The sequence below is a fragment of the Hesperophylax consimilis genome, chromosome 9 (genome assembly GCF_061612785.1).
Source record: "Hesperophylax consimilis isolate HC1 chromosome 9, BYU_Hcon_1.0, whole genome shotgun sequence".
Taxonomy (NCBI): Eukaryota; Metazoa; Arthropoda; class Insecta; order Trichoptera; family Limnephilidae; genus Hesperophylax; species Hesperophylax consimilis.
In genome coordinates this window covers 21075122-21090885 of record NC_142844.1, presented here as the reverse complement: position 1 = coordinate 21090885, position 15764 = coordinate 21075122, and the positions used below count along the sequence as shown (strand labels likewise).

The 15764-nt window shown below is 32.6% G+C and overlaps 1 protein-coding gene across 2 annotated transcripts in view; it reads left to right on the top strand.

Moving 5' to 3' along the window:
- LOC149421057 (ATP-binding cassette sub-family G member 1) overlaps positions 1 to 15764 on the top strand; it is a 138338-nt gene that overhangs the window by 106814 nt on the left and 15760 nt on the right. For both annotated transcript variants that reach the window (XM_089635769.1, XM_089635771.1), the window contains exons 4-5: positions 7356 to 7554; positions 15254 to 15399. In XM_089635769.1, coding sequence (XP_089491895.1) covers positions 7356 to 7554; positions 15254 to 15399 — 345 coding nt within the window. The remainder of the gene's footprint in view (positions 1 to 7355; positions 7555 to 15253; positions 15400 to 15764) is intronic.

Sequence of the window (15764 nt, the reverse complement as noted above, 5' to 3'; positions counted from 1 at the left end):
AAGTCACCGGAGATCAAAATTTTACTAACACTCCAAATAATGTCAGGAATCACTGGATAAAGTAAGTAAATTACGTACCTTAAAACCCTGTATGCTCCATATTAAGAGCGCTTTTTAAAAAAATTAAAATCCTGTTTTTATCATTATTAATGCATTTTTATTATTAGTGTTACTTTTTCTTAATGTATGGATTTTCTATAAGACCGATATTCCAACACTATTTTTCATACATTCAACCCTTTTTTCCCGTTATTTTTATATACATTTTTTTATTTTTTTTACGGTATAATATGTATAAGCATTATGAATATGTATGTAATTACCGATGCTCGTATTATAAATTAGGAATGGTGTCATTTTGTTTCACCAGTAACTGACTGGACAATGAAATCCTATTTTTATTGTATTTAGGTATTCATGTACATTAGGTAGGTACTTAGAGGTTTAAAACATGGAAAATGTTTAAATATGCATATTTCTTATGATTTTACGTTAAATATTCCTGCGGTTTTCGTAACCACTCGCATTAAAAGAAACTACTTGCAATAAACCTATATTTTGCTTCTAGGTCAAATATTTATTGTCTCAAAGACGGTATTATTGTTTGGTAATAAATTGAAAAAAAAATCATGGTCTTGGTGTAAGTACTCGTATTATTGTTTCATCTCAAATGCTTTAAATAGTATAGGTATTGTTTAATGTTTTATCCTAAAACATCCTTAACGTCCTGGAGCTCTAGTACGGACGATCGATAAAGCCCTATGTCAATACGATATTGGCTGAATTCGTGATCTATTGACAGTTAGAAATATTCGCGAGCACGGTTAAGGCGAAGCTTAATGCCAAATCACTATTTTGATTAATCTTTATAACGAATTAGTGTACATTATGAATACAAAAAAATATGCTTTAGATAAATTGAAGGTTTTCCTATCGCTTCGCTTGAGTAACATACTTGATTTCTACCTTCTGACGCGCGGGTGTTGTCGTTTGTTTGCTTTAGGATATGTCCTTAATTAAATAACAATAACATCTAAACATTGTGTGAAATTAACTGAATAATGTAATTTAATAGCAGTGCGTGATCGTATAATAAATTAACACGTATAACCAATAATAATCACCTTTTTGTGATATTGTATCCCACATACAATATATCAGTGACAGTGACTTATTCTTACCCACCCACCGAAATAAATTAATATGTCATTCGAATCACTTAACCTAAAATTTACTGAAACAATTAATGATTTCGAAAAACGTCTTAATAAAGCAACAAATAAACCCGGCCACTCTCAACCTGATCTTAAACTTCTCGGAGGCGAATTTGCCGCCTTTAAGACAAAGATGACGATGGAATTATGTGCCCTTCAAGAGGAGGTGGCTCGTCTGGAGCTCCGAGTGGACTCCATCGACGCCGCTTCAAGGACCCATCTTCTTTTACTTCACGGCGTCAAAGAAGAATCTTCAGAAGATACAATATCCCTTGCGACCACCGTGCTGTCCGGTCTAGAATGCCCCGAAGAAACCATCAAGGACGTGGAATGCAGGAGGTTAGGTCGCCCGAAGCCCAATAAGAGTAGACCTATTTTACTACAATTTCAATGTCTGACCGATCGTAGATCCGTTTGGGAGAAGAAGAGAGGTCTGAAAGGATCATCTCTCCTCCTTACGAAGTCCCTAACCGTGACACGGAAGAGACTCTTCACATCAGTCCGCGCTATTTTTACTAACAACAAATGCTGGACCAGCGACGGCACAATTGTGGTGATGCTCCCTGACGGCACCAAGCGCGCCGTCAACACACAGAAGCAGCTAGAAGCCGCGGCCGCTCTGATGAACAAACCTCCGAAGCCATCTACCAGCACAAACACCGGCTCCAACTCAACCGGTCCTGATCTACAACATGACAGCTCCAGAATGGGCTTACGTTCAAGAATAAATGCAAAAAATAGTGTTATTAAGTGATTTAGTGATAAATAATTTATTTTTTTCCTGCAGACATTATCTAAGCCGATTGAAACTGTCAAGATGTTCGTTAATAATTTATTGCGTTTCTAAATAATTTATTAAAAATATTTTAGTTTGGACGGTTAATATTTTGAGGTGACTCATAGTTTTTAAATATATTTCTTCAATATATAAAGTGTTATTCCTTTATGCTACTCAGAAAAAAGTACATTTTTCAAGGCTTTGAAATAATGGTAAGCGATTTTTACATATTTTTGACGTTTTCATAAAATGTATATTTAGAAACGCAAATATTTACGTATAACAACACAATGCGATAGTGGATTTCATAATCTTTCCAAAACATTTTTTAGAATGAGGCTACGTTTCCCAAAACGTGAGTTATGAAGATTTTAGTAAAACTCGTAAATAACACAAAAATTATCACATTCTGACAGTTCTCAAAGGGACACATAATAAATAAAATTCTATGTCTGAGAGGTTAACTAACATATTTATAATGTCACTAAAAGAAGGTAAATTTCCCACAAAGTTTAAAGAAGCTATTATAATCCCTATTCATAAAACAGGGTCAAAAATTAACATTGAAAATTACCGCCCAATCTCAATACTCACGGAATTTAGGAAACTTTTTGAGAGAATTGTCTACGATCAAATTTACACAACAATTGTTCGTAATATACAAAACCAACAACACGGATTTCTTCAAAAAAGATCAGTACTAACAAACTTGGTAAATTTTACGGAATATTTAACGTGCAATATGGACAATAGAAACCAAGTAGATGTAATCTACACTGATTACTCTAAGGCCTTCGATAAGGTAAACCATTTCATTCTAATTCAAAAATTAAAACAATTAGGCATCCATGGTGACTTACTCCGGTGGCTCACTTCATACCTTTGGAGTAGACTTCAAAGTGTCTTAGTTGAGGGAACAAAGTCCAGCTTCTTCTCTGTGCCCTCCGGTGTACCTCAAGGTTCTCATTTAGGCCCATTATTATTTAATGTGTATATATACGATATTCACAAATGTTTTTTACATGCTAATTACCTAGCATATGCAGATGATAAAAAAATATACTTAGTTATTAAATCAATCAACGACTGCATTAAACTTCACGAGGACCTCAATCGTCTCTTTGTCTATTGCGAATTAAACAAACTTATTGAAATAAATTAACATTTACACGTAATAAAAATAAAATATCCTTTGTATACACACTAAACGGCACACACATCAATGAAGTAAAATATATCAACTTTATCCAACACACTGATGACATCATTAACAAAGCCAATAAAATGCTGGGATTTATGATTCGCATAGCAAAACCCTTCCACAACATAAACACTCTATATTCCCTTTACACCTCATATATTCGCCCGCACCTGGAACACTGTACACCGATCGGGACTCCTTTATACCAAGCCCATATCGAAAGAATAGAAAGAATTCAAAAAAAAATTTTAAACACAAAAATTATAAACTAAACTTACACTTCTCAAATTATACCGAATCCATTAAATTTCACAATTTTAACTCCCTCCAAACACGACGTCTAATTTTTGATCAAATCTTATTATTTAAAATCCTAAATAATGGTCTGGACTCACCAAACTTACCAATTTAATAAATTTTTATATTCCGTCTAGATCAACCCGACAATTTGATTTATTTTATCTACCCTCGTGTAGAACAAACATTCGAAAAAATTCCCCAATTCCTCGTATATGTGCACAATATAATAAAAAATTTTACAGCATTGACATTTTTGGTAATAACCTAAAGAAATATCGATATGAAGTAATGCGTAAGATCGATTATTAATATGAGAGTATGGAATGTATCGGCAGCATCTCCTATCCTCTTCCTATTTTCCTCTTCCTCTCCCCTTCCTTTAACACCAAATTAATTTTAAGAAACTAAAACTTCATTTCTAATGCACTTTAACATAAGAAACTTCTGTGGCTTGACTTCAGTTAACTTGTATATTTATATCTATCACTGCATATTATATAAAAGCTGTTTGTTTCTTACAAAATAAATAAATAAACATAGAAATGAAAAAATAAATTACTCAATAAAAAATATAAATGTAAACCACCAAAAAAAATATTTTTTCAATAGAAATTTATGAACACATAAAGAAAACAGCTTTAAAAGAATACAGTATTATAGCTAAGAATATCTGTGACAGTTTCACTTGATTAACTTTTTTGCTTTCTTTTAAAATTATTTACAAAATTAATTTAAACCACTTTTTTGCTTGAAATCGAACGTTTCTAGACTCCGTTTGTCAAGCGATTTTAATGCCTATTACCTACGATATAAGGTATACCAAGAATATACACATTTTTGGTTTGTAGCTTCCTCTTAACGATAGTGGACAAAAAAGGCCCTCCAAATATAACGCGGTTCCTTGGCTGTCAATTAAATTTCGGTTGACTTTTGATATATGTAACTTTGTTAATAATATCGTTTTTATACAAAATTACTGGTTTGATGTTTTATGAACGGAATTATGTGGTAAATATGGACCCCATTAACAAATTAACTCCCTTTTTACTGCCAAAAAATAAATACGGACTACCAATGCATATTTAGGTTAGAATTTCACCAATTTCAACATTCCCAATTTATTCACATTTTTACGTAACTTGATTTGTTTGATGTTCGGAATTTAAGAAACTAAAACTTCATTTCTAATGCACTTTAACATAAGAAACTTCTGTGGCTTGACTTCAGTTAACTTGTATATTTATATCTATCACTGCATATTATATAAAAGCTGTTTGTTTCTTACAAAATAAATAAATAAACATACAAATGAAAAAATAAATTACTCAATAAAAAATATAAATGTAAACCACCAAAAAAAATATTTTTTCAATAGAAATTTATGAACGCATAAAGAAAACAGCCAATTTCAACATTCCCAATTTATTCACATTTTTACGTAACTTGATTTGTTTGATGTTCGGAATTTGAAATACCTCCAATGTTGCCAGTATATATCAATGTAATATATTATAATAAAACAAATAAAAAACTTTATTCCACTTAATTTTATTTTGACCGTAACCGGTTTCAGCTCGTCAAAGCCATCTTCAGACTGGTACACAAAATTCTTAGTCTACGGTTTATATACACAACATATGGGGGAGGGGGGAGAGGGGTAGTTTATAGGGTTTTAATCAATTTTAAGTCGTTTAAGATTGTGGAATTTCTAAATATTTGCTAATTCCAGTAAGCTAATTACCTTTATTACGCAAATATTTAGAAATTCCACAATCTTAAACGACTTAGTAACAAATAAAATTGATTAAAACCCTATAAACTACCCCTCTCCCCCCTCCCCCATATGTTGTGTATATAAACCGTAGACTAAGAATTTTGTGTACCAGTCTGAAGATGGCTTTGACGAGCTGAAACCGGTTACGGTCAAAATAAAATTAAGTGGAATAAAGTTTTTTATTTGTTTTATTATAATATATTATAATGGAATTCCACCACGAATTATCGGTCTCAAAAATAGAAAAATATATCAATGTCTTCACAATATCGGATCTGTAGGCGGAACTACCGACGATATTATCTAATAATCGATACCCTGATAGAAGAATTATATTCGACTTGAAATCGAACCAAAGAATGTTTTTAAAGTCTCAGTCATTACATTTTAAAACCTTTATATGTTACTGTATTGATGTGAAAAAGAAAATTAAATTGGAAATTGAAAATAATGCCATGATCATTTATTTCATTGACAGAGGTGAGGTAAACATTGTATATTTTATATTGATAGTTGAAAGGCTGATTTATTATGATAATCTTATTATATGGCATTTACTAATGTTTAGATAAAGTTTACACCTTGTAATTTATTTAAATGTGAATGTTTTTTATAAGTTTAAAAAGCTTTAGAAATCTTAAAAAAATAATCATATATATATAAAATTATAGCAATAAATAATAGTAGAAGTGTAAATAACATGTGTACATATAATGAAAATTTACAAATACTAATTACAATAATATGAAATGAACATGCGAGGTGACATTACTGTGTTATGTTACGTTGTTACAACTAGAAAAGGTTGATTGAAAATATAGCAAAGAGGTAATGTTTTACTGTTTTGTGACATTCATCAAAAGATAGTTAAACTGTCTGTCTGTCTGTGAATTCTGCAGAAAACCGTTTTAGAATTTCACTTTTGTTTTCTTGAATGAATAAATTCATATCTCGGAAGTGGAAATTAACCCAAATCAACTTCCCGACATCCAACCGAGCTGAAACTCGGCATTTAGACTCGTTGTCGATTACAATGCATTTTATCACGCATACACACTCGGACATATTAGCGGTGACCAGATAAATCATCAAAATGATAATTCATCACATCTTTAAAAAGTTATATAAAGTCATGGAAAGTGATGAAACAAAAACTTTATTAACTGGGTTAAGGCGATGCCATACGTAGTAATGCAAAATCATGTGTTTTTGGTTTGAAAATTTGGTCGCCTAGAAATATGTCAGATGCTTTAATTAAATACTGCGAGTAGAATACATCTTGACCTTTGAAATAATAGAGTATTTTTTTTATATAAGTCTTTTTATAAGCCCAGAAAAAAATAATGTATAGGCCTATGAAAACTGCTTTAAAGTTTCAAGAACCCATGTTCGTTTATGATTTTATTTTATAATGTGGCAAATTAAGTTATTTATAAAATGATCAGAAAAAAATTAAATATGTATGCCTGAACATCCACAAAATAAAATAAAAGGCACTTTTTGGCCATGTTTTTTTCTTGCATAAATCAAAACAGGCGGATGGTGTTAAGCGGGAATTTAAACCTTATCGCCATCTTCGTAAGGGTTGTTATTGATAGCGGCTCAATTTAAAATATTACACGACGTAGTGCATCGCCTTAAGTAGCTTAGGTTAGGTTAGGTTAAAAAAAATTCATCTTTGTAATGACTTTATATCACTTTTTAAAGGTGTGTTGAATTGTCATTGTGTTGTTTTATCATGGAACCAATATAAGCATTTATCTGAAATTGTATGACATTACAGCAGTGAATATAAGAAATAAAGGAAGTTATGAACCAATTGGGATTTTGCTCAGTCGTTAACGCGGTTGACTTCAGTCCCTGGGGAGGAAGGTTCAATCCTCAGTCAATCGAATATTTATTTTTTTTATCCTTAAAAGTTTTAAAAGTTCACGGCAGAGCCAGTCCCTGGAGAGAAATCCTCAGTCACAACAAAAAATATTCTCTGTTTTTTAAATACATCTATTAATAAAATATTTTTATAAAAACACTTTATTTTTTACGGGTTGATTATTTTTAAATATTTGTTTAACGAAACTTTTTTTGTAGGTCATCCGGCGTATCAGGGAAGGTGTTCGTGAACGGTAGGTTGCGCCCTCAGGGCGCCCCTCAGCGATTCCAGCGGCTGTCTCGCTACATCCAACAGGAGGATGAGCTGCGTGCCCACCTGACCGCCGGAGAGGCCATGGCGGTGGCCGCTCATCTCAAGCTTGGCTTCTCGCTGAGCGACAAGCACAAGACCCTGCAGGTTTGTTGTTTAGCTTCTTAGTCGGACCGAGTGTTTACAAGTAATGCAGCCTCCAAAGGGCACAATAACTCCAAGGGCTTTGAAGCACAGCATGAGTGGTGATGATACCTGGGAGTAATGATTAGCTCAGGTTAGGGGCTTTGGCTTTGTCTCCAACGTTAGGTTAGGTTAGGTTAGGTTAGGTTAGACCTCTCAGAAGCTGCAGGCCGTAATGTACCTGCAGAGCTCGCAGATACTATAATTTTTATTATAAAAGTACAACCTGCACAAACCTCAGTCTCCCCGCTCTTGAGTTTGGCATCTACTTCGGTTTGGAGTTTCTAAGAACCTAAAAAAACTCTTGTTTGTTCAGTTTTGATAATTCCTATTTACGTTTTCATTATTCGTAATAACAATCTTTCAGATTACCTGGTGCTATAATCAATTTTTTTCCAAAAATTTAAAAAAAATTCAAACATTTAAAAAAAATATATCTCAAAAATATTTTGAAAAAGCCACCTAAAATTACAAGCCTATTTCGATGTGTTTTTTAAATTTCAGATTGATAATAATCGACAGCATTTATTAGTTTTACTTTAGTGATGGAAAAATTTTCACCTACGGCGCATTTTTTTACACTTCCATGATTGGTTAATTATAAATATGGTTGCCGTTTTACAAAACACAAAAAGGTCACCAAAACACATTTTATTTGAGAAAATTTTTGTCTTGACATTTTATTATTACAAAAAATCATCCATGACATTTTGAGTAGATATATTTTTATTACCACCGCTTTCCCTCGTAGAAAATAATCATGCAAGGATTTTATGTGCGTCAGCCTTCATTACTTGTCAGTTGATTCTATAAATATCCTATTCAATTAGGTTAGATTTGTGCATTAAGTACATGATTCGTTATTTTCACATTTATAAAATCTAAACTTTTGGAATGGAAATCTACATATCGTTTTAAATAATTCTTTATATAAATTGGCGAACATCGAAAACAATCATTGGTCAAAGTCGTAGTCAATTTATCTATTGAAAAAGAGTTCTGAGAATGGGTATCATTCATCATTAGATCCAAGTTCAAATAATTTGACTCTAATTACTGATAATAAAAAAAATGTGTTGACTGTCTGATGATTTTTTTGCTGTTTTTGCTATAGTTTCCAATTAGTACTATCTGAAACGTACAAAGTATAAAGATACAGAATTGGCGATACAAATTAGGGATAGACTATTTCGTGTTTTTTTTTACCAGTAGGTTAGGCTAAGGTTAATGTTAATGGAATAACATTCGATCAGTTTATCAGTAGGTAAGGTATTAAAAAATAATAAAATTTTAAAAACTAATATAGCCTTATGTACTATAAATAATGTGCCATATAACTCAATATCGATTTTATTTCATACCAAATTTGCTTGAATGTTTAGGTTAATTCAAAATGGAAAAGTATCAAACTACGTAATATTTTGGTTGATAATTCTACAATATGACTAACTTTAAAAAAAACATGAAAGACATTTAAAAAATAATAATATTATAGTAAATTGACAAGCAATTGAAGAGACTTATTTCAACTTTTTATGTCAGCCATCTTGAATTTTGGATTGGACGAATATTATAATATTCATTATATATTAATTTAACATTTACATAGCATTGCATATATATATGACAAATAATTCAAATATTTTTTTTAAATTGAAGTATATTTGTAATTTGCTTCATTTTTTATTCTCTCCCTATATTTTATTTTATGGTTTGTATTGAAACATGAATTTGATATGAGTATATAATTTGATATGAGGACAAGTATATACACTGCTGAAAAGCAGCTGCTTACCGGGTCCGTAATGTACAGTTGAGCAGTGACCTTTTTGTCAATATTGAAGTCAAATATGATGTATAATAAACCAATGATCTATTATTACGAATAAATGTTTTTATTATAATTTTTAACATATTTTTATTATGGAATATTTGTTTCGTCTTAAAATTATTCTCATGGCTTTGTTTTGCAAAACTGTTAGTCTTCTAAATTCTCCTATTTTTATTATTAACTATTGTATTTATTTGGAATACTGAATAAATGTTCGAAACAACGGTTTTATTGAATTAAAACACAACAATTTAATAGTACAGATACAAAGGCATTGACGTAAAGGGTAAAACTGCATTTTTCCAACCGATTATTGACTATCTTCTTCTACGCATTCAAGGTTCAAGGTCATAAAACTATCAATTACCTGTAAGATTACCAATAACATAATAAAATACAGTAAAAAGAGGCTTTGACGAGCAATCAAATATAATTATTTTGGTTTTTGCCCAGTTAACCTTTTAATGAAAAAAAATATTAAGTACCTAACGGATTAATAATCTTTTGAAAAGACTTAGCTGTCTGACCTGTTTTCTCGGTATAGTGTGCCATAAATAATCAAGGATATGTGTAGGATAATTTCATGCCGTAATTTTACTTCTGATTATCCGCTGGGTACCGACCACGTGACCTCTTGGTCGCGACGGTCGTCGTCCAACACAATTCCAAGTCAATATGCGTTGTGTATTTTTGTGCTGTGCGACAATCGAATCAACTACTTGATTAAAAAAATTACTATAAATCGCCGAAGCGGCTTCCTCTTGAGGACATTGGATAAGGATTTTCAAATGAAACAAAGACTTCACAAAAGTCGTCGGACAAATGCCTGTTTGGGCCAGTAGCGACCCTACTTTTGGTCAAAGGTGTACATTGTCTACATAACATAGTTCTTAGGAATTGTTCCTGACTGCAGCCTACGGGTAAAGAAATTACGCTGATGATAGTCAACCCTCCTATACGAGATGACATCAGAAGAATAATGACAAGCGCTACAGAGAACGTCGTTTTGATTTTATTTAAAATAGCATAATCAATGCATAATAATAAAATTTTATCACTTTCTCTCGTTTAATTATACATAAGAAATTATACTAAAAGTGTAAAGTCGTACGCCTTACATAATATTTATATATTAATGTAATCGTGGATTTTTTTATCAAACAAATGTCTAATATTATGAAACCACTTTCTTCTGTCGAGAAAAAAATAAAACCGGAATAGTCAGAAGTTTTTCGTTGATTTACGACGCATGGTCAAGAATTTCGTAAGGTATAATAAAATTCTCTTTGGCATTCATTCAATTAGCACAATTGCCGATTGTTCGAATAATAAAACATAATCTCATGTTGTGAGAAAGAAGGGAGCCGATATTATTCATATAATGCCTTTCCTGGGAACATCGACTAACCGGGATGAAAACCAAAAGAAGTAAGAAATGTAATTTCTGATTTTCACCGTATGAAGATTATGTAGTTTTTTGACATCCTGGAGAGCAAAACAATATTTTTTGTCGCATGCTTGTATATTAAGTTAAAATGCGCAGCGGGCAAAGAAAAACATATGAGTGATTTAAATAAATAAATTCTTCTGAATCATTCGATGTTATTCTGATTCACTGATTAATATATATCTGAATCAAATAATGCATATTTAATGTATCACAAATAACAAAGGCGCTAGAAGGTCATTAGAAGTCAATCATTTCCATACGTCGTGCGATCTGCAACAATCCACGAGGATCGTGATGAGGATCCCACACCAATCGGTAAATAAATGATTAATCCCGTATCAATTATTCTTCGTATTAATGATTAATCCAATGCCAATTATTCTGCAAAGTGATTTGGACCTGCGATTGGTACGTGATCCAACGCTTTAACCCTCAAAGAATAATCCTATTTTGCATACGTAAAAACAAATCATTTGTCAATTTGACTACCACTACTATCAATCCTCTCAAAATACATTTGTTGTTTCGAGGTTTTCAGACGTTTATGCTATATAAGTCATTTCAGTTTTTGTCTATGCGGTTTATACCTAAAGCTTTTTTTTAATAGTCCAGTAAAAGCAATCATACTGATTTAATATAATATCCAAACCACACTTAAAAAAAAACGTGAAAATGCTGCTTTAAAACGGTAACCATTATTAATTGTTTAACAAAAATACAAATTCGGAGTCTGTTGAAACACAAACAAATAGTGTCGTTTTGGGATTTTTTGTTTTATTTTTATATTTCTTAAATAAAGAAAAATTACCAAAATTAAAAAAAACAAAGTTTAAAAACGATGTCCGGAAACTCGCCCTCTAGGAGTGAAATTGGTGAATCTCGAAAAAATCGATCTGGGCATTTCGGTTTTTATTACTATTTCCATTCTTTTCGGCAATCGAAGAGTTAAAATTTTTTTAGTCAGGACTACGCTTCGACGTATCTTATACCAACCACCTTTTCAGTCAGGTCTATGCTTCGACGTATCTTATACCAACCACCTTTTCAGTCAGGTCTATGCTTCGACGTATCTTATACCAACCACCTTTTCAGTCAGGTCTATGCTTCGACGTATCTTATACCAACCACCTTTTCAGTCAGGTATATGCTTCGACGTATCTTATACCAACCACAAGTGACCATTTTTTTTCAATTTGTTCTAAAAAATGACCAACTCCGGACTCAATTTACTCGAAAAAGAAAGCTCAAATAATAAAATATATTTTTAGTATTTATTAAAAAATATATACCTATTGACCTTCAGGCTATTAGTAGAAACGATTGGGATTAGTCTCATAAAACTATGCTACCGTCATAATGTTCTTAGTAATCAGAAGCAAACCAATACAGTCGTGTTCTATCATATCCTATGGTTATTTTTATTAAAAGCATGTTGAGTTTGAACATTGAATTCTTTATCTTCTACGATTTTTTGTTTTATGTCATACCGCTCCAAAGTTCCAACTGCCCGAAGCCAATAGAACTGTAGCATCCTGGTTTGGGTAATGTTGTGATGCTGAAGGAGATCTGGTAGGTAATCAGGAAGATTGGGAAGAAAGGCGGCATCCAGCCCGGTCCTCATGCCTCAAGTATCTTAGCCATGGCAAATGAAGTCTTCCAATTCCACGTGTTTCCTCGAGCTCCGTAGTTAGTCCTTATTTAGACAGTTAGAATCTTACACAACAAATAGTTTGTGGAGTTTGAACAATATTAACGATACACGGCCAAGTTTTTCTAAATTAATGAGTACAGTTATTATTATATTATCGTCTCATTTTAACATATTCTCATTATGTCAAAATAAGACGATAATAATAACGTAATTATTAAAATTAAAATAGTACCTACTTATTTTTGTCTGGTTCGTATTGTAAATTGTAAACATCCTTCATAAATTTTAGAAAAAACGACTATTCTACTGCAGAAATCATTTTTTGTCTTATGTACGTATGTAAACGTTCCATTTACAAAATATTATAAAAATTAAACCGTTAGGCAAATACAGGTACATACCTAGATACAGAAGAAGTAAGGCTTGAAAGAATAATATACAAATCATCAATCAATCAATCGAGTTTGAAAGAAAATACTGATTTGTAGAATAAATTTAACCGAAAGAAAAGTGAAATGGTTTTCTGATGAGAGTCTTACTTCCATTTTTTCAATGTTCTAGGTCATCGCTTCTAATTAAGGAGAGATGAAATGCGAAATTATACAAAATTTTTCTTTAAATGGGTCAAATTCATAACTACATAAAACATTGGAGTCTACTTCACACATAGAAGGGATGAGAGGTGATGTTAAATGGAGGGGAGGCAAGACAAATTACATGTATGGAATCTTTGTTGCGGGAAATGAGAGATGAGATGTTAAATGGAGGGGAGGCAAGACAAATAACATGTATGGAGTCTTTGTATTGGGAAATGAGAGATGAGATGTTAAATGGAGGGGAGGCAAGACAAATTACATGTATGGAGTCTTTGTTTCGGGAAATGAGAGATGAGATGTTAAATGGAGGGGAGGCAAGACAAATTACATGTATGGAGTCTTTGTTTCAGGAAATGAGAGATGAGATGTTAAATGGAGGAAATTACATGTATGGAGTCTTTGTTTCGGGAAATGAGAGATGAGATGTTAAATGGAGGGGAGGCAAGACAAATAACATGTATGGAGTATTTTTATTGGGAAATGAGAGATAAGATGTTAAATGGAGGGGAGGCAAGACAAATAACATGTATGGAGTCTTTGTATTGGGAAATGAGAGATGAGATGTTAAATGGAGGGGAGGCAAGACAAATTACATGTATGGAGTCTTTGTATTGGGAAATGAGAGATGAGATGTTAAATGGAAGGGAGGCAAGACACATTACATATATGGAGTCTTTGTATTGGGAAATGAGAGGTTAAGCGGAGGGGAGGCAAGACGAGTAAAATGTATGGAGTCTTTGTATTGGGAAATGAGCATTGGCAATTTTATTTACATGCTGAAATGTAGTTGTTGACCTAGTGAAACGATTTTGCTAAACGATAATAAATTATTAAACCTTTGACATTTTTTATCAAAATTACTAAAGCAGCAATAATTTAGCCGACATAATCTAATAAATTAAAATGTTGTCATTAAGAGGTCATACTTAAACATGGCTCACGTTTAAATTTATGTTAAATTCTTTCGATGGCATTTGAAATAAAATTCTAGTATGTAAATCTATTCTTTGTGTATTATCAAGATATAAGTTCTGAAAACCGTATTTACTAATTTGTTAAATTTGAAAAAAACTTTTTTACTTTGAAAAGAATTTTTCATTCTTTATTTTTATATGAAACGACAAAAAAGTGAGATGACAGAAATGTTTATAACACATTTATCTAAGACAATAAGTGTGTTTTTTAATATTCTTCGTTATTGGTAATATTAGTTGCAAAAAACTAAAATTGAACCACTTAATTATTTTTTTTTTTTTTTTGCATTCAAAATTTTAACTTTTCGAAACGATATGTTTATTTATAATAATTCAATTTAAAAGCGTATTTCATCACCTTTCAAGAACAGTTTTCGGATACGTTTATAAATATTAAATTTATTTGGATAATATTGCAAAGCATTAACCTGAGGTTTCTCTTAATACTTGTTTTTTCTATTCTATGGGAATCGAGCAGGATCTTTTGCAAACATTCCAGCTTTATTAGATCACTTTCAAGATACTGCTTACACTGCAACTGACAATAATTATTATTCACTAGCACTAACGTGTACCCGGCATTCCTCGACGTTTCTCTACTTTCAATAAATATAATATCCGTGTATTACCTATATATATAAACGGAATAACTTCTCTAAATGATAGTGAAAACAATATCAAACTCCGTTGAATAGTTTAGAAGAACTAAGCTCACAAACAGACAGACACGGATAGTGACTTTGTTTTATACTATTTTAGATACCACTGTGTTGTCACAATTACGAATTTAAAGTGTATCAGGAAACGGCCTGTAATCCCGTTTTTAGTTCATTCTGATCTGGTATGTTCCGGGATGTTCCCGAACGTTCCAGAATATTCCCGAACATTTCAGAATGTTCCAGGATGTTCTGGAATGTTGTGGAATGCTCTCGAATACACTCGAATGTTCTGGACTGTAATTTCTACAGGGCAAAACTTCCAGAAATCTTCAAAAGCAGGCCTTTCGGGTAAAAACAGGAACCTTCTTCAAGGATAGGGGATACAGGGCTACCACACCATATAACTCCTTTGATCGTACCGGGACTCGTTTCTGAGTTTTAGTGGTACGCACATTGTACACTTACTTTTAGAATATGTATATATATATTGATTATATCCCAGGTGAAGGAGACCCTATCAATGCTTGGACTAGAGGAGTGCTACAACACCCTGACGGGAAACCTGTCCGGCGGCCAGCGCAAGAGGTTGGCCATAGCCCTGGAGCTGCTCTCAAACCCTCCGGTGCTATTCCTGGACGAGCCTACCACGTGAGTTTTATTTTATTTCACCTCCGAGGACTCTTCTCTCCTGGGGCCTTCGAGGAACCAAGGGGAATTGAGGAAGAGAGCTGAGGCCACCCCAGTGAATTTTTATGAGAAAACCCTTACCACTACAGGAGATCAATATAGGGAAAATAGGAACCCTCCCGCGACCTGGAAACAAACTTAAAGGAATGAGGTGAAATAGGAGATAACACAAAGGGCCCTTGGGCCGTGTGCTTGCATGAGGATTCGATCCTGAGGGGTGGGGGACACGGAGAAAAGAACGGGGGGTCGGAAAATTTACTAGAATGTTTTTTTAGATCTCTACTTACCACAAATTTACTTTTTACATCACTTTGATAAAAGAGATG